This window comes from Columba livia, chromosome 5 (assembly GCF_036013475.1).
Source record: "Columba livia isolate bColLiv1 breed racing homer chromosome 5, bColLiv1.pat.W.v2, whole genome shotgun sequence".
NCBI lineage: Eukaryota > Metazoa > Chordata > Aves > Columbiformes > Columbidae > Columba > Columba livia.
In genome coordinates this window covers 17,052,446-17,070,886 of record NC_088606.1, presented here as the reverse complement: position 1 = coordinate 17,070,886, position 18,441 = coordinate 17,052,446, and the positions used below count along the sequence as shown (strand labels likewise).

Genomic DNA, 18,441 nt, shown 5'->3' with positions numbered 1-18,441 from the left:
TGACAGAGAGGGGACACAGCTGAGCTGAGCTCAGCCCTGGTCTCTTTGGGGAACGCATGACAGTCCCGAGATGCCTTGGTACACTATGGCGACAAGCGGGGGATCTCGTCACCTGACTGTGTGCCCTGCTGAGGGACACAGCAGGAGCTCAGAGGCGTCAGGGGAGAAGTGGTGAAAGCAACAACATCCTTGTTTCAAGCAAAGTATAAAACGGAGAACACAGACACAGTCCCATGAAAAACGCCTGACAGTAGTGCCGCCACCCCTCGGCTACCTCAGCGCTTTCCCTCTTGCAAGCTTCCGCAGAACCAGCCCCCCTCCGCAGCCCCAAACACCCTCCTAACCCCGAGGGGCACGGCCGAGGTCTGGGGGAGCTCGTCAAGATCTTCCAGCTCGGCAGCTCCCGGCCCAGCGCAGCAGCGAGCCCGGCGCTCCGGCGCAGTAACCTCCCCCTGAGACAAGCGGGCGGGCGGTCGGACAGACCCCCTTGCGCCCGCTGCTTGCGAAGCCACCGCCACCCGCGGCTGACGCTCTGTCCCTTTAAGAGCGCGTTCCCGCCCCGCCCGCCGTCCCCGGCCCGCAGCCCTGCGGCAGCTGCCCGGCTGCTGAGGCGAAGCGGTCGCCGTCGCCTTCACCGCGGCCGGGGGCAGGTGCTCCTCGGTGGCTGAGGGGCAGAGCAGGGCGGCAGCATGTCCACCAAGGCGGAGCAGTGTGAGTGGTGGGGCCGGGCGGCGCGGGCTGGGGCCTGTCCGAGGGGAGCGGGGGGTGGGCGGCCGGGGGCGCCTTCCCGCCGATGGCGCTGCCGCGCTGCCGGCTGTCAGTGCCCCGGGGCTAGCTCTGCCCGCTCTCCTCCCGCCTTATGTGGCGTCCGCGTCGCAGCCAGTGTAAGGAGGTGAGGTGTGTATGTGGGGGCGCTGCGTTCATTCTGGCTCTTTCTATCCCAGCCGCCGCCGGGTGGTTGGTGTGGCGGCCCCCGAGCATCACCCCTCCCGGCCGCCCCGCTCGGGAGGCCGCGTGTTTGTGCGCAGGCAGCGGCGGAGACCTAAGGGGAAGAGATGAGGGGATGAGAACTAAGATTGAGATCGCCGGCTTGGCCCTCGGCCTGCCTGGTCTGGTGGTGCTGTGCCCTGTCCCAAAGGAGGTGCCCCCCTGAGAGACCGGACATCCGACTGTGGAGACCAGAGGTGACCCGTGTGTTTCCATCTTGAAAGTGATCTTGCCATGAGGTAGAGCGAGAAGGGAGGTGTGCTGTCGTTGTTGCCCGTGCTGTTCACCTTTTGGGTGAATGTAGGCTGGGTGTTACTCTCTTGCCCACCTGCTGCACCCTCAGAGCCTCCCAGCAGGAGCCCCCGGTGCTGACACCCCCTGCCCGAGCCTGCTGTGTCTGTGCAGCCACCGGCATTTTAACCACCCTGTTGTCTGCAGCTGATCAGAGCAAGGTCAGATAATGTGGTGGATGGGACATCGGCGGCTGGACCGTGCTGTTCCCCACCATTGTTACTGCTGATAGCAACTGGTGCATCTGCAAGAGCCCTGGTGGGAGGCTTGAAGAAAAATAACCAGGGCCGTCAAGCTTGTCGCCCGTATCAAAGCTACTTTCCTGATACAAGGGTCATGGTGGTGAGCCAGGCAGTCTGTGACCAGTAGGTTGGATTGATGTTTGTCATGATGACACAGTGTGATCTAACACTTCATGTGTTGAGACTTGCTGTCTCTGTCCTCCAGGTACCTGGGAAGGATCCTTGTATTTGTGTATGCCCATGCTGAACTGATCTAAGGAAAAGAATACTTGTGTTTATTTTCCTTTAGGGTTTGCAGCTTATTAACAGTGATGGATGATGTTGCTATTAAAATATTATGTGGATGCTAATTTATTGCTTTAGGGATATGCTTCTGGCTTCATAAATAGAGACATAATGTTCTGACCATGCAACAGCCCTGAAGCGTGCCATGTTCGAATCTGTTCAATTTCTGCTTTCCCCACCCCCCACCTGAGTTCTGTAATTGTTTCTTCTTTCCTGTGATTTTTATACATTAATTATGCTTATTTTACAGTGACATGTGGAAGAATTTCTGCCGCCTTTTGTCCCAACACTGCCTTTGGCATTTTCTTTCTTTTCTCTTCTGCCTTCTCTGTTCTTCCATTCCTAATGCTTTTGATCTGCTCTGTTTGAGCTTGTCTTTCATATTTTCTCCTTGGCTGTTTTTTCATCCCTTTGTACTGTTCAAGACACTATGTCTTGCCCTGCCATGTCCTGTTGCTCTCTATTTTAAGATTTTCTTGGAGTCCAGGTTTCAGATCTTCCTGGCTCCTAATGCTCTTTTTCATGATGCTTCAGGGAAGGTATTTGGTTAATGGACACATCTTGTGCGTTCTAACCTACTGAATGTATTTTGTTTGCCAAGGCTGTTCTCCTGACTAGTATTACGGTATTACCAAATGTCTGTGTCTCAACATAACTTAAAGATTCCTTCACCTGCAGTTTTTGACAGATGATGATAGACTCCAACAAGGACTATGTTGATGTGCATACATCACTATCAGGCAAACCTTCAAACCCCAACTGTTGCTGTTGTTGCTTCTGCCCTCATTGATTGAGGCAAGAACCGGAATGTTTTGGAAAGGAGTCAAGTCGTAATGAATCTCAGTTTACCAAGAACAACAGCAAAACACTACAAATGAGGAAAAAGGCTGATCAGAACGGAAGAGTTGCTGGTCTAAATATGAATCTGTGGCCACCCCACAGCTCTTTGGCAGGTTGTATGAATAACAGGTAAAATGGTGGCAATCTGGAAATTGTCTCAAAGCCTCCCTTTTCTGTGACAATGTGCATCTCATATCCCATACCAGTGGTATTGGCAGCGACTTTCATCATCTGACTAATCATGGCATGCCTATGTTGTTCTGTTGTATTAAAAGGAAATTAGTTCCTTTTCACCTTAAATAGCAGTAACTGGTGTTTAGTTGTGGTAAGTAGTGTCTGGGAATACCTCAGTTCTTCTCCAAGCCAGTGGAACAACCAACACCGTCTTTCAAGACTCCTAATGGTCTTACCCCTGATTCAGTCAATGCTTACAAGGGGGCCAGGGAGTTTAGTTAGGTCTGTGTAGATCCTAGAGAGATACCCAGTTATTGTGGAATAACTTTTTTTTTGTTCTTTTTAAAAATATGTGATGACCCTATGACAATGGCTAAGTACCTCCACAGAGTGACATCACTGAAGTATATCTCTGGGTGCTCAGAAACTCAGAAAACTGGGTCATTCACACACTTCTGTATCTTGAAAGCTGGCAACATTTTGCTCTGGTACATTCCTTCAGAAGGTTCTTTGTGTTCTGGGAGGATGTGCTGACATTGTCAGTGTCCTGGGAAACATAACCCAGAGGCGAGGTTAAAACCTTTAGCCTAAAGCTAATGTTAATATTTAGGCTTTATAAATAAATTTTCTGTTTTGGTATTTTGCCTGATACAATTGTGTGACAATGCTGATGAATAAAAATATGTAGATTTCCTTCTTTATTAAAAGCCAGTTATTCTAGATACCTCATACCCTTTTTTGAAACTAAGTAGCTGTAGAGAGGTAGACAGTTCTTTGAAATACATCTAGACCTGAATTCTGACATCATTTATGGCATTTTGTTAATCTAATTCACTTACAGATATCTGACAGCAAACCATGGCAGCCACAGTAAACTGTGTGTCTTGCTGTGAATTGTTCTTTACAAGGGTACTGTGAAATGTGGTCTGTTTTCTTTGCAAATATGCCTGGCTTCATACTCAGTCACTCCTTTTCATTCAGCTTGTCAGTGATAGAAGAAAAAAAATGGAATGCTCATGAAATGTTCACATACAACAGCAGTGAGAGGCATATAGACAGCAAGTTAGTGCCCTTCTGTCCAGTGGAGGACTTAATGGTATTCATTCTTTAAATGCCATTTGGCAAAAAGAATAAAACGAAGGACTGACTAATTGCTTCTTTAGGAAACACAATTTATCTTCCACACAGCAGGAGCCCTGTAGGGGAACAAGGTGTAGCTTGATGTAGTAAAAGACTCTCATAATCCATATGTTCAAGGGCTGAAGTCATTTGGAAACATCTCCCCTTTGAACTGCCTATTACACAGTCTTGGTGCACTTTTAACATGATTAGGAGTTCCCAGTGAGGTCTGGTTTCACTGAGACTGTGTCTGCACAGGGTGATGCTGTGAACAACTGCAGAGCAGAGCTGAAAGCGCAGCTGAGCTGGCACAGCCCTGTGCCACAGCCAGAGCACTCGGCTTCTCAGCAGAGCTTATTAGTCTGAGCAGAGCAAAAAAGAATTGTGTTCTTAGGTGTCTCTGCATGAGGCTGTCTTCTGCCATGTAGGCAATGTGAGGCATTGCAGGTATGGTCGGTAAACACTTTTTCCGATACTGAACAAGGATCTCTTTTAGAAAATAAACCCATTATTGTTCTATTTCTAAAATAACAAAAAAATGGTTTCAGTAAAGGTGTAGAGCTCCTACTGTTTTAAATCTCCTCACCTGCATCATCAAACATCCTGAAACACTTAAATAAACAGCATAGGTCTTTACGTATCTTCAGCTCATTGCATGAAGTAAATGTATGGCCTAAAGTAAATCACATAAGCTCTCTCTGTTTTAGCTTATATCTCTGCTTCGGCATTAGAAATATTTATCTGTCTCACATGAATCCCCTGTGATTTAATGACTCATTCATTATAAATGAATCTTGAGATCTTGGAGGCAGAGAAGTAGTGCAGGTCTGTTTTGTTTGTTTGTTTTTGTTTATATATATTTTTTTTAATTTGCTAGCACTAAGTTGGTCTAATGCAGATGCAGGTATTCACTTCTGTTCCTTCCCGTTGACACTCTTGCACTGGAGTGTTCATTTTATTCAGTCAAATTAGAAGGAATGTGCAGAGTTTTCTGTTTTTTACTGTTTAGTTCTTAAATTAGAAAATAATCAGAAATGGTGGGAACAGATGTGATTCTGTCAAAGCCTGCAAAAAGCCTAAATGAAAGTTTTTGTTTGTTTTTTGTCTTTTGTGTAGTTGCTTCCAAAATCCGTTACCTTCAGGAATACCACAACCGGGTTCTCCACAACATTTACCCTGTGCCCTCTGGAACTGACATTGCAAATACTCTGAAATACTTTTCTCAGACGTTATTGAGGTAAGTTTTAACTAATGCTCTTGAAGAAAAAAAGAGCTAAAGAATTGTAGGGGATATTGATTGACTTTGAATTGGTTGCAAGCTATAATGGGTCAATGCTCAGCCAAAAAGAGTCAGAGCATAATTTAAGAAAATAATGGTATGAATGAATTCCTTCAGTGGCTGTTGCCCAATTTGCCCAGTTGAGCTGCTGACTGAGTGGCTGATTCTAAAATAAACTTGGTTGATTACACATTTGCTTGGCCCTCCTAAGACTTAGCGGAATGTACAAACATGCTGAACTTGTGAAGTAAGGAGTTTGTGACTGATAGTTTTGGATGCGTACGCCCATCACCTCCTTAACAGTGCTGGTGCCTCAGGATCCTGGAGTGATGAGCCAGTTGAGCAGAACTAGGTTCTTATGCTGCCATAGTTCAGCTGCATGTCAGGCTTGGGTTCTGGTTCAGTCCCTTACAACAATACAAGTAGACACGAAGTTTGTGTACGGATCTGGATTCGGATGGCAACAACAGGTCAGAGTTGCTGTGACCCAGGGCTTTGATTTAGTCCAATATTTACTGATAATACATAGTAATAAATACCATATGGCTGCAGAATACATTTCATATAGGAAATACTACCTTTTGTCTTGCTAAAAAGATAGCAAAAATTGTGAGACTTAATTAGGAATGATATACATTCCATTGTGCTACCTAGTGGACTCATATTTTCAAATTATTTTAAAAATGGTTTTTAACAGTGAAGAGGTTATTTTTGTCTGCCCAGGTTTTGGCAGGCTCTAGTTTTCACATGCAGAAAAATACATTTAAAGCTGTATTTCTGTGCATAGCTTCCTGATTTATACCTGGAAAGATCAAGTCTCTGCTGTCATAAACTGGTTTGGAAATGCAGCTATTTGCCCTATTTGATGAGGAAACATAAACAAAAACAATTAACCCGTACATTTGTGCACATAACCTTATGATGTGTACAAGTTGCAAAGCAAGAGTTTAAACTTGACAGCAGTTCATTTTAACATTAATTTGAAGTGAATTGGATGTATCAAAATTCTTGACCCATAAACAGGGTCAAGAAGGAAGGGTACATAGACAGAAATACTCAGTGGAACAAACGTTCACCACAAACTTAAAAACCTTCTGTTTACTTTTGAAAACTTTAAGAGTAGAATTTAACCACTGAGAAATTTGTTTCCTTCATCGTTTAGAGTGTTGAGGGAACTTATGGCAAACAGTACAAACAGTAGGGTCTATATATTTTTTTTTTTTTTTAAGATTAAGAAACTAAATTTTGTCTCTTTATGTTGCAGTAGTGGGGCAAATGTTTGGGGAGTCACTAAAGATACCTCTGAAATGTGGCTCTGTTCCCACATCAGGCTGTTTTGATGGATTATTTGCACAACACACACAGTTAAATCACATTTAAATAAAGTCCCATATGACAAAACAGCCTCTGTGTAAATGCTGTTGGCCTTTAAGCTGTTAAAGCAAGAAAGTTGGACTTATTATGAATGCTTTTCTCTCAGCTGTAACTACTAAGTGCTATAATGAGATCTGTTTCTTTTTGGGCAGAAGTCCATTGGGACAGGGTGGATGTAGAGTCTGCTGCTTAAATAAAGTGGCTTTATACCACCCAGTTTTCTTCATCTTTCTAAGCAGTACAGTTGACATGTCATATGTGACAAATTCTTCACACTCCATAAGCAGTGATGTTTCTGGACTTACTAAAAAACTTTATACTAGGTGACTATGAGAGTGGAACAGAAATCAGGTCAGGAATTGCACAACTGACCGACTCCATTTCTTTATTTTGTGTTCAGAATGGGACTGAACCAAAATCCTGTAGCTGATAATGCTGAATCTCATGGGGCAGAAGTGATCTGATGTGCAGCTCTACATAAATGGCTTTGTCCTTATGATCTAGGATCTGCTCAGCCTCAGAGATAAAAGGGCACCAGACGCTGAAGCCAGGACTTGGATCTAAATTTAAGTGGACTGAGTCCTGATACTGAGCAAGGTCAACTCCATGTTCTGAATTCCTATAACTGGGGAATTTGAACTGTGGGTCAAAGCTTGAGTGCTATGGTTGAACCAATATAAATTTATACACTTGCTGATGCTAAGAAAGGAGCTGGATAAAAAAGAAAAACAAAACACACCCTGTATTTAGTGTGGCAGATGGAAAGAAGGAAACTCCCACCCACTGTGTGCAGATCTCTGCAAGATTTACCTTAAAACTAAACAGACTGCCTAAGAACCTTTCTGAAGAGTGTGTGCAGAAATTTCTTTGAATATTCTGCACGCTGAGTCTTCTTTCTGCCTCCTGCACTGAGACTCCATTGTGTGAGGTTTAACATCAATGATAGAAGTACATGGTAGAGAATGATCTTTGGAGCCTGAGATAGAGCTAATGCAATGAATTTGGGCTGCTAAGAGAATACTGACCAACTGTAGCAAAAATGCCCATTGATTTCTGGAGATTTTGAGTCTGGGCTTCAGAATACGTTGCTTGTGATCATCTACTATTTTAAGATAACTTTAAACAATATTTCCCAGTTTGATGTGTACTCTCTTTGCAGCTGATCTTTTTAGGCAAACATTTATTTATGAACATTTGTAGTCAAAGAATAATGGAGGAATAGTTAGTCAGATAAATTCCATATGATGATTTTTACAGGTGTAACTTTTACAGTTTATTATACTTTTTACCTTTCCATGTTATGGACACATTGAATGTGTTCCTTTCAGTGGGGCATGCCTGCTCTTTTCGATCACATTCATATCTGGTGTCATTCTGCTAGCTATAGGTGGATTGCACCAGGGAATAATTTGCTCCTTTGCTCTGTACATAGCCTCAATAAATCAGAAGCTCAAGGGTGGGGGGAAGAGATGTGGAATGGCTAAAAAAAATTAAATCCTTATTTCTATGAACAAACATCACATAAAGTCACCATACACAATGCATAGCACATTGATTCATTTAGTTCTTCCTTGATTTTTCTCTTTGGGCAACAGCATTTCTTTACATTACAGCATGAATTTGTTTCATGCCCTGCTCATTTTCAGTATTTTCTCCCTCATTTGAGGAATGATCTAAGACTTAATAAACATCTTGCATAATAGCTCATTCTTTCACATTTTCTTGGAGAAAATTCTCCATATTTATGTCTAAGTAAAATGTTTTACATAAAGAATAGTTATAAATGCCCAGTGGCTAATTAATGGTCAGACTTGTTTTGCTGCCTTGGTGAGATGCAATTCTCTTGTAGGCATTTTAGAAAGCCTTTCCTGGAAGGCAGTAATTTTGGGATAAATTTGTAGCAAAGATTTACAAATCTTGAAACAAGCCCTGGTAACTTTATCATTTGTCAGAGAACACGTTCAGTGTGGAGTTATGATCTGCAGACACTGCAGGTTCTCAGGACATGGTTTGAACACAAACAGGAGCAAACTGCAATCATCGTATCTTGGTCTTAGGGCACCTCCTAGATTTTAAATTTTGACTCTTCTGTTTATTACTTTAAAAACATATGGGTCAGGCAAAAGCCTGGATCTGAAAGTGGTGTTTGTTTGTTTTCCTTTTAAATTTGGTGCGGTTACAGCTGGAATTTAGATATGATCTCATTGCTGTTCGTGAACAGGAGAGTGCCCTGATCAAGATACAAGATGGTGCACTTTGGCCTCTAATCTGTAGATGGGTCATAGCTCCATGTTAGAAGGAAAGGAAGTCTATAGTGTGAGCTCTCTATCACTGCCTTATGCTTTCCAAAGCAAGGATTAATTAATACAGTAATGTCCTTTCTGGAAGAAGTGTGCTTGAAGTGATGTGTTGGCGAGTAAAAGGATGGTATTATCTGTTGGTAGACAGGGAAAGAATATGACTTGGTACCTTCATACCCCTAAACATGAGCTGCAAAATATGGCAAATGAACATCAAGCAAATAAAAAAGAATCAGCACTCTGATGATCTGTTTATAAAGTCATGCTACATCTTAGATGATTTTCTGAATAAACTGTCTTAACAGTCACCATGATTCTTGTACTGGACATTGGGTAACAGAAACGAAAATAATCTGCCAAACATGTAAGGCACAATAAAAAAGGAAAAAAAAAAGCATGTAGTTTCTTATAACAGACAATATGTCTGTCATCTCTGTCTGCAAGAGTGATGTGATAGTAGCCACTTGCCATAGAACTGTACTTGTAGAAGTGTTTTATATATATGGCAAATGAATGACACCTTCTCTTATAAGCACCTTAGCAAGAGTTTAGCTTGCTCGTGTAAATTGTTGAATTGACTTGTGAGGTAAGATATATCTGTGCTAAGGTGATTATACGATAGGGATCTCTGTACTGTTAAAGAGGGCTGAGGTTTCCAGAAGTGCTCCCTTTTGACATAACTAAGCTCTTCATTAGTCAGTGGAAATTTTAATGCCACTGACTTGGTTTAACCCTGACTTTTGGAGCAGAGTTAAACCAACAGCAACTGCTTTTGGAAATCCCAACCACTGAGAGGTGCAAAATGTACTTTAAAAAAAAAAAAAAGCATTGTGTGTGGTTTAATATATTTAAAAGGTGTATTATATTTTTATAGGCACATATGAAGACTATGAACTAACCCTATAATTGCCTGATAACTAAACTATAACACTGCTTAAGTGACAATTTATTTCTGTTTAAAATAGTGGGGTTTATTTTTTAAAATAAATTAGATTAAAATGTTTACGACATTCTTAAAATGGCATAACAAGCTGATTGACATATAGCCTCTATTTTGATTCCCACTAAATCCTTTTTATTTTTTGAAATTATCTCTCCTTTAGTTTATAGTGAGTTTTGTTGAATAATAACGTAAGTAACAGCAGGAATGTATGGTAACATACTGTCTGATCTGCAGTTACATAATTGGTCTTGCTTGCTTAGCCCTTAGATTTTTGAAGGTAACCCTTTACCCAAGGAGTGTTTGTATTCATAAAGTAAAATGTTTCCTCCTTAAACATGGGCAAAATTAAAACCACACATAAACAACCATTATCATTAGCTCACAAACATATGCTAAAGACCATCTACTATATATTATTTTATAACTTTTCCAAATGTAGTTTAGTTAACATTTTAGAAATATTATATTATTTCTAAATCCATGTGCCTGTTTAAACTTCATTATCTCAAATGATACTGAGTGAGTGGTCATGAAACAGTATCATAAAATACATACAGACATTATTTTAATGCAATAAACATGTGATTTTTAAGACTATCTTAACAAACACACATGTTTATTCTTTGCTAAAACATGTTTCTGCAAGTGCCACACCTATATTTTGCATGTTTTCAGTCAGTTGGTTCAAAAGATTATAGGGGAAAAAACAATGAAATCTCTTAAAATCTCAGAGCAAAGTACCAGCCTATTGTGACACAGCTATTTTACCATAGCAAACACTTCTAATTCTCAGAATTTTTCTTAACTGTGAAACATGGGTAGGGCACTGAAACATGCATTTTTATATTTTTGCTCCTTATGAACCAGATAACACATGAGATGCAATGAAATTTTCCTAGATGTCAATTTTTAATTCTCTTTCCTTGAACCACGAAAGTGAATGGTTGCTAGATTTGTAAACACACTGGTTTCAGTAGGGATTGCATCTTATGTGGGATGTATCTGGTGTTTTATTATTTGTTTTATAGTGTCATTTCAATGTAATGTGCTGTTCTTTGTGTCTTTGTTGTCTCTTTTTTTTCTTTGTCCCCCCAACAGCATTTTGTCCCGCACAGGGAAGAAGGAGAATCAAGATGCCTCCAATTTGACAGTGCCCATGACCATGTGTCTTTTTCCTGTGCCATTCCCACTCACCCCATCTCTAAGACCACAGGTCAGTTCCATCAACCCTACTGTTACTCGCTCCCTCCTTTACAGCGTCCTGCGAGATGCTCCATCTGAACGTGGCCAGCAAAGTCGTGATGCTCAGTTATCAGACTACCCATCTTTGGACTATCAAGGACTTTACGTGACACTGGTGACACTGCTGGATCTAGTTCCCTTGCTACAACATGGTCAACATGGTAAGCAGGCCCTTCAACCCTTCCAGTACGCTTAACTTCAGTGCTGTGAATCCGTGAATGGTGCATAAATGCAGTAGAAGAGATGGGCCTAAACTGACCTGGATCTGGAATTCAGTCTCCTGGGATGCATTTATATCCAAGTGTTTGGTTTGACTTTCTGAAATAAAAGATGTTTTTTTGCTAACTGTGGATTTGGGTTTGAATTCTGATATTGTCTGATTTTTAGTGATATGCTGGTGGTATGTAACTAAAATACAATGGTATGTAACAAAAACAATACAGATGGTTTAAAAAAAAAATCTGGATTTTGAATTTGAATCTGCTGGGATATCTTCAGACAGGTCTTTTTGGGGTGGCTCTCTTAAAAAGGCACTAATTGCTTGCAAATGTATATCTGGCCTATAATGAATATACAGATTGAGTGTTTTGGTGAAGGTCCGTCTCTAAATAGAACATAATATACATTTAATTGAAGAAAAACCATGGCAATGGTGATTTGAGCTTTAACATATTCCTGGGTAAAAAGACCGCAATATCTCTCTCTGACTTACAGAAAAGCTGTATTTGCTTATGTTTTGAATTAGTGAATCACAAGATATTTTTGTGACGGTGTTGTATTTCAATTGTTTTCCCTCAAGTTCTGCATGTATCTGGCTTGTTAGCCTCTGGCTTTCCATACTGGGATTCAGGAGCCCAGTGTTCTCCCTATGTTACATAAGCCAAATACTAATTTTCGTCATGGTTTCAGGGTGTAGTTTGCTCCCAGCAAATTACAGACTTGTCCACTTAACTTCACTTTCTAGAAATGGTGGAGCTAATTATCAAAACAATCTTTTTTGAGCTAGATAACACAGTGATAATCAACAACCAATGGAGACCTGTAAAGAACAAACAACATTGAGCAAACACAATTTCCTTTTATGGCAGCACAGTGGCTCCTGGCGGGGTTTTCCTGTCCTTAGTCAGTCTTGTGTTGCTATGTCACTTGACATCCTAATGGCAATCTGGGACATGTGGACACCACTTGAGTGAGGAAAACACTCCAGAAAAGATTACCAGTGGCTCTTTTCAGTTAGAAGGGTATATCAAGTGGGAATCTTTTAGGGGTCTGTGCTGGGTCTAGTATTATTAAATATTTTATTTTTTTTTACGTGGCTGATAGAAATGAGAGAGCACTTTGATTTGCAGGGCTTATCAAGATGGCAAATAGCATGTCCTCTGTGTGAAAGATGTCTGATTCAAAACTATCCTGGCAATTTGCATTCTGTTTTAAAACATTTTCAAGGAAGAAATCTAAAGTACTATGTTTAAGCAGGAGAAATCAAAGGCAGAAATGAAATAGGGGAAATACTATCTTGAAAGCCCTACTGCAGACGTCTGGATGTTGCAGCAGATCAGAGGCAGACCATAAGTCACTAATATATTATTCTAGCAATATGTAAACATGTGTTTTGTGTAGGAGACACCCAAAGCATTTTGTATGTTATTCTAACAGCCCTAGCAAGGCCTCTGCTGGAGTAAAATTTTCAGATGTGTCTATCTGTCTATAAGAAAGACATGGTCCATTTGGGAGGAGTCCAGGAAAAAGAAACAAGAATGATTTGAGGTGTAGAAACTGTGAACAGTGAGGAAAAATGGAAATAACTTGGTTTGTCCAGCTTGGAGAAAAATAGAAGGGAGATATGATTATATATACAAATATGTAAAGGTTGCTGAGAGGAGAAATAAACTAAATAAAACTATTTGTGGCTACAGTGAATCAGGATAAGAAGTTGTAGGCTTAAACAGCAGCAATGGAAATTAAAAAAACAAAAAAAAAAAAGGCCATTTTATGATAAAGATGGTTAAGCACTGGGATGAATTGCCAGGAGAAGGAGTGAACTGCCTTGCACATTTTTTTGAAAAGAGTTTAGACAATCATCTGCCAGGAATAATTTGGTTGACTCATGCTTGCAGCAAGGGGAGGTCACTTTCTATGATTCTGTGTACAGAGAATTAAATTTTGCAATGCACCTTGTTATTTATTTTTCCCTCAGCTAAGCATGTCCCTAAAAGAAATACATTTTTTTAAATCAGAACGAGCCGTGTTGTTTGGGTAAGTACAACTGGTGCACTGGGCTATCTTGAGTTTTGGTCCAATCAGATGGTACAAAACTCTCAGGGCTTTGCTGCTAAATACGTATTGCAAGAGAGGAGTGCCCTCTAGCACTGAGGGTCTGACTGGACCCTTTTATGGAAGACCTGCCAGAACCACCGAAATTGAGTGCTAACTTTCATGCTTACTGTGACTTATGATATTTACAGCTACAGATCTCTGAGCACTTTACAGAGGCAGTTTTAAATCAACCTAGTTGTACAGATGGAACTGGAGGCCTGTGTAACATACTTAAGGTTAGAGAGTGAGTAATAAAAGGAATCCCTCTCATGCAGGGAGAAGGCCTTATGAGGTACTGGGATCATCATACAGGTTCAAACTTGGGGCTCACTGAGTGCTGTAATGTTTCTCGGAGGTTTATTTGCCCCAGCCCAGTTCCTCATTCGGAAGAGGTTATAAAGATGCCACAGTGCCCATATACACAATAACCTATCCCTTCCGTTTGGATCTTGAAATGTACCAAAGGATTATAGTAAAATTAATTAAAATAAGTATGAACATTCTGATAAATATTCCTTTCCTTTTAAGCCTTGGATGTTTTTGGCCTTTATGGCTTGCCAGGAAAACAAGATCCATTGTTTAATCACATATTTGAAAAATACAGTGGCGCTTCCTGTAGTCTCTATGTAGTAGGTACTTTGCAGCAATCTTGAGGGTAATTAAGATGAAAATCTTATTTTTCTATGGTTGATAAAGACTAGAACGCCTTTTGCAAAAGCAGGCCTTTCGATACCAAACTGCGTATCAAATTTTGATTCTAGTAATATCTCTGCTTAAATGGAGGCCATTGTGTGATAATAGCTACATGATTAAAATCAACATTGATTTTGAACAATGGTTTTACTGGCTGTAGTATTCCTATACCCTCTAAACTCTTCTGAGTACTGTTGAACAGCTGTTTCCCTCTATTTTAGGAGGGGTTCAAAAAGATGGATGAAGTCTCTTGTCTATAGTGATTAACTTCCCAAATTACTTTGAGGGGAAAACTTGAATTTAAGTGTTTTCTTTTTTATTTTTTAATAGTTTTGTAAACTAAAAAGAACGTAATCATAATTATTTTTCCATTGTAATGATTCTGTATTTATTTCATTTTATTCAACAGATCTTGGGCAATCAATTTTTTACACAACTACATGCTTACTTCCTTTTCTCAATGATGATATTTTGAGTACTTTACCCTATACAATGATTTCAACACTAGCTACCTTTCCTCCATTTCTGCACAAGGATATTATAGAGTATCTCAGCACATCTTTTCTGCCTATGGCTATATGTAAGTAGAACTCATTTGAGTGTTGTTATGTCTCAGAAAACATGATGCACTGCTATAAAAGTATTAGACCGTAGGAGTTAAAGTTTGATCTCTCATAGTATTGTAATGGGATACCAATCTACTGTATGTACGTTTGTAAAATAATTCTGTGTGACTACTTTTCAAAGAGAATCATTCTATGGTTTTTATTTATTTGTTATGCTGTGTTACTGTGTGCAATTTTCCTTCATTTAAAGGTTGAAGTTTAGCTTATTTAAGAAATACATTGCTTTCAGACTCATAGAACTTTCAGTGCCAGCAGTGGGAGTTTTGAATACAGAATCAATGGGCAGACTGCTCCTGAAATGATAGATACAGTAGCAACGTGTAATTTTTTTAGCTGGCCAAAACTTGGGTGTACAAGAATGACTGTTCTCAATGTAATGATGTGGTGAATTTCTGATTTTTCTCCCTACTTCTCTTCTCGGCATTTTCTCTTTAAGTTCTGTACTAAATAGCTGCGTCTGTAATGTCTCCTCTCTGTAAATGTTAAGACTGAATCCGACAGTGCCTCCTTTTATTCCTCTTTCTTTTTTCTCCCCCACTGAGGGTGTCACATGATCACATAATTTTATAATCCCTGCAGAATGTGAATCCTGAGGTGTGTTCTGAATACTTGTCTCCGTACCTGGTAAAAGGCTTGATGGGACTTCAGTAGCAGTGAGAGATTTAACTGTGTACTGCAGATGGAAGCATTAGGATCAATATTAAAAGACAGTTTTAACCAACAAGCCTTTAGCTGTGTGGGTGATCAAATGCTGGAGCAGTTTGCCAGAGGGGCTGCAGATTCTCCATCCTACCAGATGCTCAAAACGCAGCTGGACAAGGTCCTGAGTACCTGCTCTAGATGCCTTTCTTTGAGCAGGGGGGCTGGACAAGGTGATCTCCAGAGGTCCCTTCTAACTTCAACCATCTTGTGATTCTGTGAGAATGTCTCCTCCTTATCTATATTCCAGACCTTTGTGGAAAAACATGAGCGACTTTTTTACAGAGATTAACACTGATGTCATTTAAGCATGTGGAAGATGCTGTTAGAACATGAACAGCAGCATGGTCCGGTGTTTTGAGGTTAAATTTAATGGAAGTTTATCACCTACGTGTTCTGGCTCTACCAGTCAGTGATCTTGGAGAAATCCCTTAGCTTTTCTGTACCTCAGTTTCCTTATGGATAAGGAAACTGTATCAGATCTGTAAAACTGTTCTCCAAAACATCTGATTGAGCCAAATCCTTGGTTTACTTAAATAGATACTATTCCCCAGCTCCCTTTGGCAGTGATTGCATCCATGTAGAGCATGGGACCAGCCTTTGTCCTGCTGCCTTTTTCCTCATACAGTTTTGGTTAGATCTCTGTATGAAACCAGTCTGCTGCTCTTTAAAGTTGGCTTCTTGTACTATGTCTTACTTTTCAGCTGATGGCCACATTTTAATTGCCAGATTAGAGCTGCTGAGTATTTTGTAAGTTAAATCCATCCAAATAGACCTTGCTGTGATAATTTGTGGGCTCTTACATGTATGGATGAGAGTCAAAAGAGGGTGAATGAAGTGCAGTGAAGAGAGCCATAGTAATGCTGGGTCATGTAGAGAAGTACCAGATAGAAGAGAGAAATTCTCTATTTTTCCTTCCCTCCGGCTTTTCCAGTGGGTGCCCTTTTAGTTAGTGGCTGGTCTTTCCCCACCAGGAATGATCTGCCCCTTCACAAGACAAGTGCAGAACCTTTCCTTCCTCTGGTGTTCAGCTCTGAATCAATCTGAAAGGGAGGATGCAAGAGATTGTGTGAGCAGCTGGAGAGCCAGATGGGAAGAATGAAAGCATCTCACTGAACTGGGAGCTGCAGTTCTGTGCTTTTGTCCCAAATGCTTGGTATTTGGGTCGTGGCAGCCAGGCTTGGGAAAGTGCTGTGAGCGAGGATGTGGAAGATACATGCCACATCTCTGTGTGGGAGGTTGCCTTCAAAGCCATATTGCCATGTTGCGTTTCAGAAAATAAACACCTACGCTCTGCAGGGTTTTTCCAAGTATACCATTTAACAGTAACTAATTAGTAGGAGACCAGAAGGAACTCTGGCCACTTCGTGTATGAGGTCAGAGTTACAACAGCTTAGCTACACTTCAGTGCTACTGTTTATCATTATCTTAGCACAGTTAACATAACAAGGGGGACTAATTTTTCTGGAATGTACCTATAACTTGAACTTGTACCCTGTGATCCCTGAGTAGTCATGTTTGCCATACACCAACAGCCAGCAGGTACTGCCAGCCCCAGCCCTTCATCAGTGTACCTCAGCAGTGGGCTTTCTATTTTTTCTTGTTTCTTTACTCTCCACTTCCACCTTACTTTTCTACAATCCAAGTCCTAGGGGCACTTGGCTACACAAGTGACATTGTTTTGACCAGTCTGTGGGGTGTGAAGGAGAGTACCTGAGAAGATCCCTCTCTTTGATTCATGCAGCTCTGACAATGAAATCTTGCTGATCTGGAAAACCAGGTGTGTGCTCTGTGAAGCAATATCATATTCTTAGTCATCTTTCTCTTCCAGCAGAAAAGGGGGTTTCACCTTCTCCAATTCAGAATGTTTCTAGTTTTGTTTGCTTGTTTGTTTGTTTGCTTTTTAATGACATAGTACCTTGGGGATTTTATTTGCATCAGTTGGAATTATTTAATATGCTATTCTTGCTTAATGTTCCTTGTTATACAATAAAAAATGTTTTCTTTCTTTTTTTCCTTTATTTTAAGTGGGATCCTCAAAAAGAGAAGGTGTTCCAGCACATGTCAATCTATCTGCATCATCAATGCTAATGATTGCAATGCAGTACACATCAAACCCAGGTATGTGTAAACATGCGACACGGTATCATTCTCTCTAAAACTATGAGTCATGAAGTACTATGTCAAATGTAATCAGAAAAGTTCAGATGTTGGGAGAAATCTGTCTCACCATCCAACACAGGATGAAAAATAAGTTATTTTAGTCAAAACTGGAATTTCTGAGCATCATGCTTGAAGTAAGATTATGTAGATACGAGAACTTGTTGTGATGAAGATAAAGGATTTGGCCCAGGATTGGAGGCTCTGATCTATTCTTGCTTGACATCAGAAAATAATGTTGATTTATAACATCCATGTTATCACCACTTACTTTGACTATAGAAATTAATAGTAACAGTTTATCTTATACTCTGATATCCCACCAAGTTCACAACTGATGTTGTTTTTTAAAGAAGGCAGGTAATGCTGGCTGCAGGCGCAACAGAACTATAATGGATTTAAATGTAATCATAAGTATCTAAACACAAGGCTATTCTCTCTCATGATGGCACAGTCCCAGTTAAATCAGTGGGATCACATAACCAAATTGAAACAAAATGTAACCTGAGGGAGCTGTTACATTGCATGATAGTCAGCTATTTCCCATTTTATGTAGATGATGTGTGGGGAAAGGAACCCCACACTGCGGTATGTGTGTGAGAAGTATCATCACGTCATGTTAACATACTTCCCAGTGATAATTAATAGCAACACACCAACTTTAAAAGCTACTCGTATAAGTTAGTGTTTTTTCACTAAATGTTCTATTTTTGTTTGTGAATTCCATGTTCCAGCCATCTGAGGGAAATTTTGGCCTGTGATTTTTAAGAAGTCAAACATGTAAAGTAGTTCATTTGATTCTCCTGTTTGTTTGATGCAGAGTGGCTCCTGTAGCCTTTGGTATACATGGGATTTATGTATTGTTACATGT

General features: G+C 40.5%; 1 protein-coding gene across 13 annotated transcripts in view; it reads left to right on the top strand.

Annotated features, from left to right (window-relative positions):
- Positions 1–551: 551 nt before the first annotated feature.
- UNC79 (unc-79 homolog, NALCN channel complex subunit) overlaps positions 552–18,441 on the top strand; it is a 108,290-nt gene continuing 90,400 nt past the window's right edge. For 3 of the 13 annotated variants that reach the window (XM_065063600.1, XM_065063613.1, XM_065063599.1), the window contains exons 1-5: positions 552–711; positions 5,055–5,175; positions 10,933–11,237; positions 14,495–14,665; positions 17,439–17,531. In XM_065063600.1, the coding sequence (XP_064919672.1) occupies positions 690–711; positions 5,055–5,175; positions 10,933–11,237; positions 14,495–14,665; positions 17,439–17,531 (712 nt within the window). In that variant the 5' untranslated portion in view covers positions 552–689. Of the gene's footprint in view, positions 712–1,075; positions 1,185–2,755; positions 2,775–5,054; positions 5,176–10,913; positions 11,238–14,494; positions 14,666–17,071; positions 17,191–17,438; positions 17,532–18,441 lie in introns of those variants that run through there. The other 10 variants (XM_065063604.1, XM_065063603.1, XM_065063602.1 and 7 more) reach the window with 8 other exon arrangements.